General features: G+C 51.8%; 2 protein-coding genes across 3 annotated transcripts in view; one reads left to right on the top strand and one right to left on the bottom strand.

The window, feature by feature from the left end:
• Positions 1-17,871, bottom strand: part of ntng2b (netrin g2b) — a 57,675-nt gene that overhangs the window by 12,777 nt on the left and 27,027 nt on the right. Inside the window, exons 4-5 of the mRNA XM_076013912.1 lie at positions 11,510-11,682; positions 9,576-9,605 (exon numbers count right to left, since the gene is read on the bottom strand). Coding sequence (XP_075870027.1) covers positions 9,576-9,605; positions 11,510-11,682 — 203 coding nt within the window. The remainder of the gene's footprint in view (positions 1-9,575; positions 9,606-11,509; positions 11,683-17,871) is intronic.
• The window catches only part of LOC142880181 (kynurenine--oxoglutarate transaminase 1-like), a 94,059-nt gene that overhangs the window by 71,057 nt on the left and 5,131 nt on the right, over positions 1-17,871 (top strand). The window lies entirely within an intron of this gene.

The raw sequence follows: 17,871 nt of genomic DNA, 5'->3' as shown, positions 1-17,871 counted from the left end.
CAACCTAACTTCTAAGCTAACACTTGCGAGTGGGATACCTTCACTTTTTCTTCTGTCCAGTTCGCGGTCCTCTCCGTGCTCGGGCGAGGTTTTGCCGCTGTGAGTGTCACGTGCGTGTCCTTTAATTAAAGTCGTTCAGGGAAACCGAGCCGTCAGAACCGCCGGCAAACAACAACGACAACAATCATGAATTATATTTGCTCTCTAGCCGCTGGCTCTCGTTCCTGCGCGTCGTTCATCCCTCTGCTGCCGCCGGCCACCAGAAGCTGTGATTTAGCTGTTCCGCCCATGTTGACTGACAGGCCTCGATGCCGGCGAGGAGATAAATTTAAACGTACGTCTCCCCGCCTTTCAGCCGTTTCCCGCCGCCGCTACTCGCTGCGTGCGCTGCACGCGCTGCCACATCCGATTCCAGATAATGAATCCCGCCACAAACGCACAGCCGACGAACGCAGAGCTACAGCGTCTAAGTCTAGCAGAATGCCAAACACTAAAAATACCTGGCTCTGCACTTCCTCTCAGCTGCTCCGCCTCCGTCCTTCCCTCCCCGTGCCCGGGCGAAACACCTGTTCCGTGGGTCTGGTGGCGGTCGGACTCGTGAGTAGCTGCAAAGCCACAATCGGCAGGATCAAACACGAGAGACTCGGCGAGGAGTTCCACCCGCTCCTCCCCATCAGCAGTCGGCAGTGGGAACTTTGGAATTGAACCGACTTGGCAGGAAGTCAAGATTACTGATAGCACCTGAGTGTCTCTTCAGCCCCCCCATATTTTTTTTTCTAGATATTTTTTCCTCCCAAGGCCTTGTTTTTTCTCTGCTCTCTGTCAGCTAGTGGATTGCCCCGTCAGCCGCCTCCCCCCCCCCCCCCCCCCCAGCCTTGGGAATAAGCTGCAGGAGGCAGAGAGGCTGGAGAAACATTTTCACTCTGGCTGTGAAATAAATGATTTACACCGACGTTTATCTGGGTGTCATCAAGTTCTCAAACCCTAACCTAACCCCCAAACCCTTCTTTTTTTTTTCTGTTCCGTCCGAATCTATTGAATACTGAAGCTAAATATATATATATATTTTTAAAATTCTCATTTGTCGTGGGGGGAATTTTGAGCGGTTGCACTTTTTAAGTGGAATCTGTGAAACTGGTGATTTATTTGGATGCAGCAGTCTGGATCTAAGTGGCCTTGAAACTGCAGCAACTCAATGGTGCGGTCACATGATGTAACTCATTTAAAAAAAAAAAAAGAAATAAAATGATGTAACCGCGAAACTGGTGTCATGTCCGCGGCTGTCACTTGAGGAGGAGCAGCGGGAGCAAAGTGCTCAGCTTGCTGATGAAATTTCAGATTTTCCGACTCGCTCTGTTTTTCACCACTCAAAATCCCAACTTCCTGCTTTTAGGTTGACGCGGCGCGTCATCCATCAGGAGAATTCCAAATTCCCAGGGTAAAATCTCCAAACACAGGCGGCTTAGATTAGGTTTTATTTGAATTCACTACTAATCAGAGTCATAAGTCACTGTGGGAAGTGAACGCCTGTAGCTCTACAGCCCCACCCAATGGTCAGGCAGCATACTGCCAACAATCTTAATGTCGATAATTCCACTTGATCTAAAACGTCATAAGGTTCTGGGCCAGTTGTGGGCCAGTGCAGCTAATCACACACATTTATTGTCAAGACCCCCCCTGAACATCGCTCTCTGGGCCTTTCAGTTCAGTTCAGTTCAGTTCAGGCATAACAAGTTTCCATTCCATCGTTTCGTCTACGTCTTCCTGAGATAAAAAGAAAAACGGAAAAAGGAAGAACGCAAACGACCAATCGCGCGAGGCGACCACGCCGTGCGCATCCTCGGGGGACTGTGGATCACCTGGCCGCCTGGGAGTTTAATGCCTCCATCTGTGCATTACTTCCCACTAACCCCAACTCGCACAGCCCCTCCCCCCCACCCCCGAGGCGATGTGATGTCTCCATCTAGTCGTCCTGGGCTAGGGTCCATCCTGCGAGCATCCTGCCCCCCCTGCGGAGCGTCCCCCACCCTCAGGCTAACTCCCGCCCACGCGCTACCCCCTCCCCTCTCTCCTTTCCAACCACCCCCCCCACCCCCACTCCCTCCCTCACTCCCCTGGGCTCCGGTGAGATGGGATGCTCGAAGCCGTTCTCACAGCGCCGCCGACCATTTCACACCGCTGGCATCATGCCATCGTTACATCTCATCAAAGTAGCCCCTGCCTCGGCCCCCACTCGTGTCTGACTCTGCATCCCATCGGACCCTCTCTCCCTCTCTCTCTCTCTCTCTCTCTCCTTCTCTCTCTGGCCCTCTCACACATCTGTCACGGCTGCGGCACATGTGCTCGTTGGGACGAGTGAAAGAAAAATACAAAACAAAAAAACCCAAATCGCTCTCGGTTGCGGTAGCAGGATTTCGTACGCCGGTCGTCCAGCAGCAGCGTTAAAGCCATTTAATCTCGGGTAAACCCGCGTTGCCTCCGGGGTGGAAACGATTCCGCCGTTTATTATCTCAATCGGCCGCGGCTCAAATGGGAAGCAACAGCCGGAACGCTCGGGGTTCCTGCTCTCTGCACGCCGACGGAGCGACGGGACTCGGAGGCCCAATTACTTAAAGGAGAGGGGGGGGGACCTTCACATGTGCTGCTCGCTTCAGTTGGTCTGAACCACACACACACACACACACAAAAGGGTGGAACGCTTGGGTTTCCGGTTACAGGTGTTTCCTGGAATGGTTCTTCCATTGGAAATGAAACAGCTTAGGAAGGTCACCCTTCACTTAGGTGACACACGTTAGCCCAGAACTGCAAGACCAGCTCTAGGCATCCTTGGTAGACTACCAACCCACCGACCAATCATTTTTGGCACAACCGGAGCTGTGTTTGAACCTCCCTCCGTCCATCCCTTCCTCACATGAAGTAGATTTCACTGCCGCTCTCTGAATCAAATTAGCGTCCCTGACATGCGAGACCGTGTTGAACAAGATCCGAAAGCAAGCCACTCGTCTGGGAGTCTTTTCTGTCCCACTTCCCGCTGCTGCCACCTAGAGCTACATGGTATGCCTTACCTCCGCCATGACTCCCTCTCGGCTCTAACTGGTGGTGGTGGTGGTGGTGGTGCTGATCCGGCTGAGGGTGCTCAGCCGGGGCGCCGTGCGGTGGATGGGAATGTTTGGGCGCTGTTTGCGAATGCGCGAGGCCCTCCGCCGTTTGGGAATGTCCCCCACGCGGCTGCTCCAGCGGCGAGGACGGCGCGGGAGGGAGAAGCTCTGCCGAAACGGGGGAAACGTGTCAGATTCTCTCCCACCTAGTCCCTCTCGGGGGTTCCCGGCCTGAGTCTCAGACCAAGGCGCGCGTGGGGAAAAAAATTGAAAAGGTCTTAAGCGAGCGAAGGCAGAGCCATGTTTTTCTTTTTTTTTTTTTGGCTACCGGAAGATTTGCGAGAGGGCCAGGGAGTGTAAACGCAAGTGAGCAGCGAGCGGAGCTGAGACATTAGCATAAGAGTTGCTGCCTCAGATTGTTTATCCAAAGATAGAGTTCCTACCAGCGTTCCTACTTTTCTATGTGTGCGTCTGTGTGTGTGCGTGTGAGACACACACACTCGCGCACAGGCAGACAGAAGTGAGAACGCACAATGAAAGTGTGACTTCACACTGCTGAGACAGGCTAAACTCTAAAGCTGCTCCACAACCCTTTGAGTACTGAAGAGGTCGGTCTCGCTCTCTCTCTCTCTCTTTTTTTCTCTCTCTCTCTCTCTTTTTCTCTCTCTCTCTCCGTCTTTTTCAAGGCACAACACAGTGGCTGTTAAAGGCCTGACCATTGTTTTGTTTTGTCGCAGCTGTTAATATGGCTGGTGGGACGGAATTGCCCCCCGTTGGTGATCCCGCTCTTTCACACATGCGAGTTAAAAAAAAAAAAAAAGAAAAGAAAAATGGCTCGGCCATTTTATTTTTCATTGGGTTTCGCTAATGAGGGAGAGTACCGGGACGGCGCTGCTGCAGCACTCTTCCCCTCCGACTCCAGCAGCAGCGCTCGTTGCACAACAGTGGCAGCAGTCTGAGGCCGCTTACATATCAGAGGCTCGTCCACCTCCTGCGTCAACATTTCTAATAAGGCAGGCTGTGATTGTCAGCAGCGGGGGCGGTGATCTGGCCGGGTTCAATCTAACACGAGCAGTGGGATTTAGGTTCCGCCGGCTCACCATAAGGTCCCCCGGCATCAGGGACGACGTGTTACGTGTTTTTTTTTTTTTAGCCATCATCGTCCCTCTGTGCGCGACGCTACGCTCTATGAGCCTCTTTTCTATTCTAGCCAGTTTGCGGCGCCTACCTTCGCTCAGATCAAAGTGATGACGGTTTACAGAGTGGAAGTGAGAGTTTCCAGCTCCGTGAACAGAGCCGCGGGACGCGTTGGACTCTGTGTGGGGAGGGGGAAGAAAGAGAAGACGGGGGAAAAAAAAAAAAAAAAAAAAAGGTAACGGAAGAGTAGCCAGCGTGAGGTGTGTGTGTGTGTGCGTGTGTGTGTGTGTGTGCGTGTGTGTGTGTGTGTGTGTGTGTGTGTGTGTTGCTTATTTTCAGCTGTTTAACATCAGACCGTGCAAATGCATTTAAGCTGCATCATTACGTAATGCTGTGACATCTGCCTCACTATGCAGATGAACTAGCAGGACACACACACACACACACACACACACACACACACACACACACACACACACACACACACACACACACACGCGCGCGCGCGGCTCAGCAAGCACCCGGTACTGGTTCATGGCTACGTCCCGCTCGGACACAATTTTCAGAAGCTCCTCTCTGCATTTGCATGTAATGAGATCGTTTGTCACTTGCGCTAATGTGGCCGCACCAGTGATAACAATCACGTTTTAATACCGTCGGTCGTCCGGAGCATTCTCATCATGTATTACCAGAGTGCTAGACATCGATTTAGCTCGTCGCTAATGAAGCCACTGCGATTCAGGGCCAGTTAGCGCCTTTTTTCCCCCTTTTTTTGGAACACTTAATTGCGGCGCAGCGAGTGATGTTGAATGGATGTTATTAATATGTGGCCCGATTTCCCAGACATGATCCAATCTGCCGGTCTGAGGCTTCGAAAAATGAAGAAAAAAAAAATACAAAACCCATGTAAGGTTTTTTAGGATGGGAGGGGGAAGAGTTTTTTTTTTTTTTTGAGAGAGAGTGTGCAACTTTTCCATGTGCCGCCTGCGAGCTGAATGGAAAGACGGGGTTGCGCCAGGTCACCGTGCCTGGCACAAGGACGCCTGGCCTTCAGGATTTGGTCACTCTGACCTCTCTCGCTCTCTCTCTCCCTCTCTCTCTCTCTCCACTCCTCTCGACCTAATGCCCATCTGTCCAGCCGACCAATGGCGACGCAGCGCTGTGGATCAGACCTCCCTGCCAATAGATCGCTAATCCTCCATCCGAGCACGCTCACTCATTTAATTGGGGCAGGGACGTGTCCGAGGGGTGCAGTCGCCACGTTGCGCCGTCCAGCCGCCAGCGTTAGCCGCTAGCGTTAGCGTGGCTATGTACATCCGCTTCCCTGGCAGGGAGTCCTGTCCTGAAAAAAAAAAAAAAGACCCTCCACAACGTAGCAGCGCGACAGCGACTGTCTCCTCTTTTTACACGCGGGGCCGCTTGTATCCTTCTGAATAACAAACAAGCGCTGAATGAACCGTGGAATGCTAATTAGTCTGAGACGGCGGCAGAGATTAGCGATCAGATTATCCCAGAAAACAAACGTCGTCATCTAATCTAGTTGTTGATTTCACAGGAGCTTCGCCCACACTGGAAGCTAAAAAAAAAAAAAAAAAAAAGAGAGAGAGAGAGAGAGAAGCTCTATATCTGTGCATGTGTGTGTGCGTGTGTGTGTCTCATTGTGTGCTCATGGCGCCTCCTGGAACGCAAGTCGTCACATCCCCAGGAGGTCAGTGAGCGCATGAGGATGATTTATGAGTTTCAGTGAACTGCACCATATGCCCACTGTACGTACACACACACACACACACACACACACACACACTCACAGAAAGATAACAAGGGGCTTTGCTCACGTCGGGGTCAGGTTCAAGCCAAACACACCTCTCTGAAGTCATGCGGTCGGTGGCGTGAGCTTCCTTTGTGGTTGTCCTGCGACACAGAAGCCGGGTCGCCTCTCAAAGCCCGGCGTCACTGTTTGAGTGTGAACGTCTCTTTCAGGACTCGCAGTTATTTTCTTCTACTTGAAAGGCACTCTACTCCGGTCTCCACTCTCTGTGGTTTTAAGTGTGCGACATTAATCAGTAAATTCGGAATGCTGAGGCACAATGAATGTAGCTGCATCTAATTTTTCAATTTACTGGCATTTAAAAGGACTGACATGCGATCCATCCTCACATTTATATTTCCTGTCTCGGGAGGGCGGAACCAACGCCAACCCGCTGGTGTTGTCACTAACCTGGGATTGGCAGCGCTGCCCTTTGTGACGTCACAAACACCGCGCATGCCAGAATTGCAGGTTACAACTTGCGGATTCCAAAAATGGCGAGGCAGATGTAAACGACAAACTTTCTTCCTTTTTCGTGGAGTTTGCCTCCCAACTCGAGACGCGCTCAATGAATTTTGCATCTTGCGGGACCTTTAAAGTGGCACATTTCTTTGAACTCCATCGCAGTTTCGGAAAAACTTTTCACAGCCTGATTTCAAACTAAAGTGGCAAAGTAACTCCGTCACAAATTCACCCGTTTTTTTTGGGGGGGGGGGGGTGGAGGGGGGGCACGCTCGCTGTCGACAAAGATCTGTCACCTTTCCCCGCAGAACGTTAACGCCTCAGTCGGGCCCTTCCGACCCGCTGCGGATCAGTGAATTCTGCGAGTTCCCCACTGATGTCAGCCAAACAACAAAAGTGCTGCGCTGTTCACCAAATGCCCTTAATGGATTCCCTCCAGCAGAAGAGGAGAGAGGGAAGGAGAGAGAGAGTGAGTGAGTGAGGGAAGAGGGAAAAAAAAAAAAAAAAAAAAGCCTGACGACATCACAATGCTGCCGAAATCCCAGCTCCGCCCACGTCCTAAGTGCTTCTCTGTTGGAACATGAGATGTGCGCTGCCGACCAAGATGGCAGGTTTAAATTTAGCATTGGGGCGAGCTGGGGTTTGATTTCCACTTTACTGTACACTCCAGCAGCTGACAGAATCCGTTCCCATCCATCCCGGCTCGTTTAGTCAGTCAGAACAAATGAAATCTGAACGTCGTCCCCCCCCCGCCCACTTTGCCTGAGAGAGACTCGCTGACCCCGGCGTCACGAGCGTGTGTGAGGTTGCTAGGTGCGAGCAGCGGGCCGGCGTGCAGCTGAAGACCCTCGGGTGGCGGCGGACGGGGAAAGGGTGTATGACGTCCGCACGCCGCTGACATGAATGAAAGCGGACGGCGCCGACGTCGCTTCCGTTGGCTGGACGCGGCGGAAAGTCAAAATGTCCCGGACGCAAAGTCGGACGTCATCGGGGGGCGTCGGCCCCGCCGGACGCAGCATCCCTCCTAATCTGGTGGCTGTCATTTGTCATTTTAATCCCACGTTCATGTAATTAAGTGGATGGGACGGGATGGGACGGGACGGGACTTGTGTCCTGACCCACATTCGAGCCGGCCAGCAGGGGGCGAGGTAGAAACTTTGCTTTGGCCGCACTGTGGCAAAGCTCTCATGTCATTTGTCTTAATATAGAGTTAATCCCCCCCCCTCTCTCTCTCTCGGTCTCCCTCTTTCACACACACACTCTCTCTCTCTCTCTCTCACACACACACATACACACACGCTTTGTCCTGAGCTCGTACAAACACAAACAAATTCACTGGACTACGTTGCTACTTGGCTGCGCTACTAACAAACCTTACAGGTGAATAGTGAGACTAGAATCCTACTACTACTGTAACGGCCATTTATAAAATGCTGCAAGTCTTTAAGGCGCCATATTATGAAAACAAATTCACCACACGACAGTTCTGAAAAAAAAAAAAAAAAAGTCCCTTTGTGACATCATAAAGGGCTCTCGTGTGTCACCAAATAAAACCCCAACTCAAAACTTTCCCAGCTTGATGACAGCGAGCTTTTGTTACTCGGGGGAATTGTTTGCTTTAGCTAGAAGGGGGGGGCGTTTTAGCAGCTGGCTGCAAACAGAGGGCTAAATTTAGCGTTTTCCTTTTTGTTTGATTTGTCTGATTTCCTATTGTTTGATGCGAGGCGGCAGCCAGTGGAGTCTCGGGCGTGAACACGGATGAAAACGTGTGTAATATGGCACCTTTCGGGAGGCACTGCGCTACGCTACGTTCCGCTAGCTTCTACTGGCCACACCTCTAGCCTCGTCCTGCCCACCTTCCTCGGGGCTCTCGTGGGACCAGTGGTGAGCGGCTGACGGACGCTCAGCCTCCGACTCTGCGCCGGCCCGGTCTTCACCCTCTGCTACATCCTCGGCTTCAAGTCTGTCTTGGTCCTCTGCCTCGTCGGCGTCGTCGGCGGCGTCTGGAACAGCAGATGCCTTTTCTTGACTGCTCAAACAGCCGACAGTCGACGGATCTCAATTAAACAGCGGGATCAGCGGGGAAAAAAGAAAAAAAACCCCGAACGGAGCCGTTGAGTTCATTATTGCCGCCATTAGCGAGAATTATTCCGTTTCTTTTGTCAGATTGCACGGATTACTTTCATGAGACTTCCTCACGCCCGCATCCCAGTCGAGGCGGGCGACCTTTTTTTTTTTTTTTTTTTTGAAGCGCAGACTTCTGCAGTGCAGCCCAATTGCTCAGTCCGTCCATGCAGCATCAGCAGCAGCAGCAGCCGAGCTTTTCACTGTCCGGCCATGTGGAGAAAAGCCCCGGTGCTGTCAGGGCTGATGTTGCCACTTTGCCGATCGTTTCTGTCTAACAGCTCGGAGGCTGAGAGCCTCTCCACAGAGAGAATCCCTAATCAAATTTCCCTTTATTCCCGCCTCCCCGAGCTCCTCGCCCAGAATCACACTGCATTACAACACGCCGGCGTATCTGCCAACATCCTCCTCTCTCCGCTCCATCCTCCGTCTCTTTTTCCTCTCCCTCTCTCGACTCACTTTCATGCTCGGCCCTCCACCCATCCTCAAATCCCCCACCCCATCCCATCCGCTTGCAGTGTCTTTAGTCTAAAAAAAAAAAAAAAGGAAAAGTGGAACTGTGGAAGAATTCCTCCTGTGCAGGTTAGTGTGATGTGCTGTGATGAAAGGACACAGCGACAGAGAGGCCTATTAATAATGGAGCACACGGGGCCCCTCGCTGCCGCTGCACCGGCAGGAGATGCAGAGGTGGGGGAGGGGGGCGGGGAGGAGAGGAAGTGAGTGAGTGACTGTAGAGCCAGCTGAGCATCGCACGGGAGCGGGGAGAGTTTAGGAGACATGCGGGAGGCGACGTGTGCGGGGTTGAAACTTGGAATTTCACAAAAACGAGGGAGGAAAGCCGGAGATGGAGCGCAGAAGCAGAGAGGGAGAGAGGATGAGAGAGAGAGAGAGGGAGGGGGAGAGGGAGGGAGGGCACCTCTGCCGCGCTGCTTTGCATTATTACTTACTAGAACCGGAGGGTGAGCCAGCGATTGTACCTGAAAGAGAAGGAGAGGAGTGGAGAGGAGAGGAGAGGAGAGGAGAGGAGAGGAGAGGAGAGGAGAATCAGTTTATTTATGCATTCAATTTGCCTCAAGACGAGACTCCGCCTCAATTCGTGCGACTCAGGTGGCCGGGGGGGGGGGGGGGGAACAGCTGCTCTGCGGAATAAAAGGGGCCCTGTCGTAGAACACTGCGCAGCGGAGTGTTTAGCACCCCGTCCTCCCAAAATTTAACCCCGCACTCTTTCCGGGGAGGGAGCTCCGTCCACTTGGAGGCGCAACATCAATCAGAACGATTAAAGTGTTCATTAGTTAGCGCATCTGGTAAAGAGCTCGCTGGAACGGACTGCACTGGTGATGGGACGAGCCCTTCTGTTTGAGCTATTTCACCATCAGCTCCAGGCTTCCTATTGGTGCACAGGGACCACATTAGTGTCCACTTGACCGTCCCGTGCGCCAAAAAATGTGCTCATTTTGTTCCTCTAAATGTAGAATTGTCCACTTTTGACGCAGTTCCAGGCAGCTGCAGCAGCTTAGCAAAACTCTTTAGCATTAGCTCGACTAGCTGTCACTTCCTGTTTTCTTCTCCGTCTGCTGCTGGGGCTTTTCATTGCACCTTGCGGCAGCTGTGCCCTGGTTTTTTAGTCACGATTACAGGGAGATGATTGGTTACAGTAATCCATGGACCAAGTGCAAATGGAAAAAGCTTTCTGTCGGAGGTTGGCAAGACGGATGAGCAAGATTTGCAGAAGTGAGAAGCCGAGCTGCTGCTGCAGTTTGAAGTTGAGAAAATCATTGGGGGTTTTAAATTTTTCATCGACTTGACCTGGCGTTCGTGAAACAATCTGCGGGGGCCAAATAGCTAAACGAGCTGCCGCCGCCACCGCCTCTGTCTGCCGAGCGTGTCAGCACAGCCAAGTTGCAAACACTTAAATTTTTAAGTTCTGCTAATGGATCCGGTAGTTTTAAAAGCTTGCGCCGGGCTCCCAGGGTGTGTGCGCGACCGTGCTAGCTGAACTGGGTCACAAACAATAGCATGGCGGTGACAAAGCTGTTCTCTTCAAGGTGCGCCGCTCTAAAAGGTAAATGGATGTCTTGCACTTTGTGTGGACGTCTGTGGCCTGGCCTGGATTATTATTTCATTGTAGCTCGCTGCTCTCCAACGGGTTCAACCCTGTGAGCCCTCGCGCCTTCAGTTCTTCTTCCACTCGCAGCGTGCTCCCGCCACGTCGCTCTTTATCCTCGATCCCGGAGCGACGGGCAAAAAGAGGCTGATTAAAATGATCTCGCTGTGCAACATTAAAACTGTGCCGGGGAAAAAAACAAAACAAAAAAAAAGAGTTGGAGTGGAAAAAAGAGAGACGGAGGGACCAGACATGATATAGACGATGCAAAGGAGTGACATCTGCGAGAAGAGAGAACTCAGCTTGGTGCCAGAGAGAGGTTTCTGCCTCCGCCTTCAAAAGGGCCTGCAGATTAAAAGTCTATTACATAAAGATTTTTCCATCCCCCGAGAGATGGCGAGAACCAAAGACAAAGCTAAAGGCGAGCTGGGAAATTCAACTTAGCCGGCTGGAGGGAAAATACTAGAAATGCGACCGGTAATGATTAATTTACGTGAGTGGGTAAGTTGTACAGGTGCTGGCAGGCAGAATTCTTCTCATCATTCAACAGATAGCGGCAGGCTGTTTCTAAATGCTCGCAGTCTTTGAGCTTTTTTTTTTTTTTTTTTTTTTTAATCGACCGTTCAAATATCAGAGCGAAATTTTATTTTCAGCCTCGGGGAAGAAAATTGAAAAGAAGTGATCAAAAAACATTGAAAATGACAAATGAGAAAAGCCTTAATCTGGGGGCACCCTGTCGAGCAATTGAGAGTTTTCGCGAGTGTCCTGTGCACGTACAGCTGTTGGGGGTTCCGTTGGGCGCTGGCAGGTAGGAACCAGCCTTCCAGGACTTGGCCTTGAAGCCCTTCTTGCAGCGCTGGCAGTCCTGGCCAGTGGTGTTGTGCTCACACTGGCACTGGAGGTAACCGTCCTGCAGCAGGCACTGGGAGGAATGGAGGTTACACTTGCACCTGAGAGACGGAGACAGAAAGGGCGCGAGTTAGAAAAGATCCGGGTTCATTTGGGAAGGAAGGAAGAGTCGTATTTGAACTGGAGCGACAAAGCTAGTTTGCAGATACTATAAATGAGAATAACTTCATGAGCGGAAAAAAAAAAAAAAATAGATAAAGAAAAACAACAGTGTAAAGTTGAGAATGTAGAGCGTATTTTTCTTTGGCCCGAGTCTCCGTCTCAGAAGTGGCTGGCAGGGAGACGGCGCCCGTTTCTATTTTGATGTTTGTTTGCCAGTGAAGTTTGTACCGCCGCCAGTCCATCTGATTCCGTCTCCTTTGATTATTATCATTATTTTTTTTTTTTTTTTTTTAGGAGCTTCAAAATTTCCACCCTTGCTGAATTAAATTATCAAAAATGAAGCAAACTGTTGTTGAACGTGATTCAAGTTGCCTGGCTGCAAGCGAGCGCTGGAGGCTCGTCGGCAGGGTGCAGCTTCCTCGCGTGGCAATCTGTTGCTTTCCTTCAAATTTCTGAAGCGCACCCTCGTTTTCTCCTCATATATTTAATGCCACGGAGGCAGCAGATTGATTCATAACAGTCATTTTTTTTTACCAATCGTCGTGATTTTTTAACGTTTCTAATCACTATATTAACGAGACAAAACTCTTCGAAAAGGTCATTAAAATTCTCTATTTGTCAACACTCAATAGGAGTCGGGCGTAGTTGGAAAAAGTGAATATGACTCCCAACATTTATCGGAACATATATTGAATTCAAAAACGGTGAATAAACGGAAGTAAAAACATCTTTGAAGTGCAACACTGAACCGTTAAATGCAGAAAAGTGACCTTTAATCTTATAGAAAATAAAATGCAAAAAAAGTATGATAATACCAACTGAGACAATTATTGCTCGGTAAGACCCTCTGCCTGTGTGTGTGTGTGTGTGTGTACGTGCCACGCTTGCCACATCACATGATATAATCATGAGCGCAAAATGACCGCTGGCGCAGGATTGGACCCAGGTGGGCTGATCCAGAAGTTGGACTTTTGTGGCTGGGAAGGAAATGAGGATCTTAAGGAGCCTCTGCAGCCACGACTTCAAATTACAGCCTTTTCCAGATGAGCGGCTGGACTCCAATCCAGTTTGTTCCACTGGAGTGCACAGCCATCCGTCTGCATCAAATATTCAAAGAATGGCCCCTGTCTTTTGGCGAGACGACTGCTTCACTTCCTTTTTTTTATTTATTTATATTTATATATATATATATATATTTAAAAACTCCTCCTGCGCCTCCTCATCTGTTCCTTCCCTCGCCTCGCTCCTCGCCATGAGGAATGAAAATGAATGCTTTAAAAAAAAAAAAAAAATTTCTTGGCAAATTGCGAGAGCTTCACGCCCACGCCATGACAGCGCTCCATCGCGCTCGGCCGTCGCGCTGCGACTCTTTAGCGCCGTCGATTCCCGACGTTTTTCTGTTTGATCACCTGGACGAGCCGACAGGAAGTGGCGGCGAGGAAGCCATCTGCCGTCAAGGCCGCCGCGCATCCTGCCTGCACATTTTCCCCTCCCCCTCCCCCCTGGTTGGTTGAATATCCCAATTTTTTTTTTATTTTTTTTTAACTTGTTTTTTTCCCATCGTGGGTGAAAGAGCGAGCTGCGTGTGAAAATGAGACAGGTGCGTGCTTCCGCTTCCTTTCCCTTTTTTTTTCTCTCTCCCCCTCGTTGTTGTCGGGCCGCTGATGCATTTGTCTGCGCTCGGCGGTGACAGTCGGCGCTTTGGCGGCGGTGACTAATGCCCGGGTTGAGTGACTGACGGCGTCGGACACGGCGCCGCTTCTCATCACCCGCGACTCTCTCCTCCTCGCCGACGAATCCCGCCTGTCGCGTCCCTGAGAGTTTGACTCGTTCTTCTAAAGGAGCTTCGGGGGGGACGGAGTGATCCGACAGCCCCCGGGATCGGGGGGGCGGGGGGGCGGGGTCAAAGCTGGATTGGGGGGGGGTATACTTGCAGTGTTTCTATGAGAAGTAATGTTTAATTACACGAGTGGGCAAGTTGTAGAGCGTGATGTTTGTAGATAAGAATCCTTCTTTCAGTGGTAGCGACAGGCTGTCTCTAAGTTTGTTCGTTGAAACGTTAAAACCCGACATTTTTCATTTCAGCCTCGGGGAAGAAAATTGGGAAGAATTTATCAAAAATAGAAGCCGAGCTGGAAAGGGATGGAGGACGAAAGAGGAGACGAGGCGGACGAGGGGGAAAATGTAAGCGATTCAAATGTATTCTGGTCGACGGCGGCGCGACTGCTTGTTTTAATCAGCCGCTGTGATTGCGGGTCGATGCCGCTCGCCACGTTGTGGGAAGGAAGAAAAGAAAAGAAAAAGAACAGAAAACAGAAAAGGGATAAAATCCCTGTGTGGGGATGACGCCACCTGTCTGTCCGGTGGGGGAGCGGGACAGGAAGTCAGGTGATCTGATTGTGGCGCCGCGGAGGGAGCCGAGGCTAAAACGATTTGCGTCCCCCCCCCCCTCCCCCCTTTTTTTCCCCCTTCCTGCTGACGCGGAAGATTTCTTTCTTCCCTTTCTTTCTTTTTGCTTTTTATTTCTCCAGCAGTTATTTCATTGTCTCACATTGCTGCTTTATCCGTCTTCTCGCGCGGCAGAGGTCGACCCTCGGGGACGGCAAGCGGACGTCGCAGAGCGAGGCTGAGATATTTATCTCTTCTGCCTGTTTTTTTTTTTAGTTTTTTTTTTCCCCCTCCTCCTTTTCATCACGCGTGAACAAAACGTCCAGTTCGTAACGGCCGGCCGTGTTTGAGGGCGGGCCGCGTGCGGCCCCTCGCCGTCGCCGCCTGTGAAGTCGCGTCGACTCTCCGAGAGAGAGAGAGAGAAGAGAGAGAGAGAGAGAGAGAGAGAGAGAGGCCGCAATTAGTGGAATAAATAATAAGAAAGGCAAACAAACATCAAGGGGGCGGCGCGGCTGAGAAAGCAGCTGGAAGCAGCAGTTAATGGGGCCTCATCCGTCTCTTTACTGGAGTCGACGCCTGCTCCTCTCCTCCTCTCCTCCTCTCCCGGGAACGCCGCTATCGCCGCCTCTCTTTTATTTCTCTCGCTCGCTCTCTCTCTCTCGCTCTCCGCCCCGCTCTTCATTTCATTCCCAAATTCCAACCACTGTAACCGTTCCAGTCCCTCACTCTTTTTTTTTTTTTTTTTGCTCAACCCCCTGTTCTTGCTACTCTTGTCTGTCTGTCTGTCTGTCTGTCTGTCTGGTCGCCGCCCCGCCCGGCTCTGCGTTGCACCAGTGATCTCCCCAAAAGCAGAGCCAAATTGGCGTTGCGGGGGTGGATGGGGGAGAGAGGGATGGTGGTGGGGGGAGGGGGAGTGGTCAGCCCCGGACCCCCCTCGCCCCCCCCGCTAATCCGCGATGACAGATTGCATCGATGCGGCTCCGATGGGGGATCAGCGCTCACCTTCTTTTACCCCGCGGCTTGAGGTGGCGCTATTTGCGGGCAGCCTGGAGGAGTAACAATGGAGTCTGTTGGGGAAAATGAGTGTGGAATGTTTTTTCCTCAGCAGGAACTTCATGTTACCTCTCGCCTCACTAATGACACGCACCAAGGCCTGAAGTTACACCAGAGAGCCGTTCCACTATTGTGGTAATTTATTATTATATTCTTTTTTTAACGTACTGCTACGTGTCTCTCTGGCTGCAGCAGGTGTCCTGGGCTCGTGGTGCAGTTGGTGCACAGCTAAAGTAGCCGTAGCGACAGTGGCTAGCGTCCAGCCAACCTCCGCATCAGACTTGGCCTGCTTGTCAGCTGGCTCAAAGAATTTTTTCATCAGCTATTTGCTGAATGTGAGGAATTAGTTCAGTCTAACCACCCCAAAGTTTAGGAAGCAACAGTGTAGGAGGCTAGCAGCCATCATCTAGCATGTAGCGTGTAGCATTGAAAGGTCCCAATCATCCAAATGCTGGCTCTTTATTTGTCAATTCGGACTTCTGCAGTGCAGTTTAGCTGTGCAGCTACTTATCCAAAAGACTGTCCAGACATCAAGCAAACAGCTTGTTTAACCCTCTGTTTTCAGCCTTCTGGCTGTTGGCTATTAGCTTCTTGCTAAATGATCTTTATTGGACCTTAAACGCATTACAAGTTCGAAAGAGGAAGAAAAGCAAGACGGATGCAATGAAGAAATCAGGCTGGCTGTTGCTGTCACTGACCGCTGCCCTTTGTGACATCACAGCGGGAGGATTTTCAGAAACTTGCATCTATCTAAACAGCATGTATCCCGAAAAGCGGCGCAAGCAAAAGAAAACACACATTGTTGTCGTTAAAACGCGAGTGAGGTGACCGAGTGTGTCGTGTGAACCGGCTCGTCCATCGATCGGCCCGGGAAGATCACGGACAAACTGTTGCCTGAGGGTGTTTCCTGAAGCGGAACGCGGCCGAGCGAGAAGCGGCGGCGGCGGCAGCGGCGGCGGCAGCGGCGGCGGCGGCGGGATGCTGGGATCATTGATCAGCAGCGGCACGCCCTATTGGCTCCTCCTGAGGTCTTTATCACCTCGTCCCCTCCCACTTCCTCCTCCTCGCCTCGCCTCGTAAATTCCGTGCGGCTAATTGGACATGACTGCGTTTATGTTGCAGCTTCATAAATTTCTTTCCTCTGAAGGCAGGGCATCGATCTGCTTCCAGCACGGCCTCACTTCAAACGCCCCCCCCCACACACACACACTCCTCCCCTCTCTCCATCCCCCTCCATCCCTTTTTCCCTCTCACGTGTGAACTTTCGCAGCCCCTCCAGACGAAGCAGGCGATCCATAACCCCCCCCCCCCCCACCCCTCCCCGTCAATCCCTCCCTCCCAACTCCCTCCCTCCCTCCCCCGCCGTCATCAGTCACTGAGTGTGAATTACAGCGGCGCCTCGCGTTCGGAGCCGCGGCGGCGCTTTAATACCCTTCCGTCAGCCGCGCTCAGCGTCTTCTCATTAATAGCGGAGCCGACGGCACTGACGGCGTTCAAACGCGTCGCTCACTCACCCGCAGCCGCAGCCGCAGCCGCAGCCGCAGCCGCAGCCGCTGACAGCCAGAGGACGGACGTGTTTATACTGGCATTTTCTCCTGTAAGTCCCACTAATGAACCGGTGACAAATTGATTTTTTTTACGGGACGTTTTCAAACCCGCGCCCCGGATCTGAAAATGCACTTCCGGGGGCGAAGGGCTGGCGTCAGATTTGTTGCGCCGCGAGCCGCCGAGGGAAAAAGCGCTTAGAGGCGGCGGCGGCGGCGGCGTGGTGGACGCAGCCTCTCGCACGACGCGGTGCGCGGCGTGATCGACAGGAAGGAGCCGGAGAAGACGGTCGTGGCAACTCCAACGTAAAAACCAGAAGGATAGTTTATCATCACGTGGCGGTTGCCGTTCAGCAAACCAACCCGTGGGGGCGGGGGGGGGCGGAAACACTGCCACCTGCAGCTCGAGCGTGGAACAATTGAATCAATATGTAAGCTGACCAAAATGGGTGGAAAGTGTGGCGGTTGGAGCCGTTTTGCACTCGTGAAAAACAATTCATGAGCAGGGGGAAATTCCAATTAAGCGTTGCGCATATTAGCATGTTAGCACGTTAGCACGGGCGCCTAGGACGGTGCTGGCACTCTGGCGCGTTCACTTTCAAAGAACGCTCGTCGCCGGTAGGTCACCGAGCGCTCTGGGCCGCAGACAAACACGAGTGAAATTTCCAACAAAAGTCCTTCTTCAATTATTCACAGCGCGAGGTTGACCTTGAGTGTCTCCGCGATCCACGCTCTGCGCTCGCCTTTGACGGTGCGCACCAGTGTGTGTGTGAGACTTTCCTCTTCAAACAGCTTCAGCCCCTGTTTTAATTTCAAAAGGAATGAAAAAAGTTGCTTTTCATTTGCAGGTTTGGCACAACAAAAAAACAACAAAAAACCCGAGGGCCCGATGATGAAGGCAGACGCATAAAGAGGGGTGTTGTGCGTGCGGCTGAGCGCGCCAGTAAATTATTTACACAGGATACAGTAAATGGCCATGGCGTGCATGCCGAGCCGACGCTCGGGCCTGAGAGCCGCGCTCCCATTGGTCGGCTCTTGGCTGCATCCAGAGCGGCGAGAGGAGTCGGGCCCACTTTCAGCAACAATAAGTAAATAATGGAGACCCGGCACATCCTGTTCTCCAGTCGGCACTGTGGAGGGACA

The sequence above is a fragment of the Nelusetta ayraudi genome, unplaced genomic scaffold (assembly GCF_046127955.1).
Source record: "Nelusetta ayraudi isolate G7.1 ecotype Tasmania unplaced genomic scaffold, CSIRO-AGI_Nayr_v1 ptg000160l, whole genome shotgun sequence".
Taxonomy (NCBI): Eukaryota; Metazoa; Chordata; class Actinopteri; order Tetraodontiformes; family Monacanthidae; genus Nelusetta; species Nelusetta ayraudi.
The sequence above is the reverse complement of the archived record's forward strand: the minus strand, read 5'-3'. Positions and strand labels throughout refer to the sequence as shown.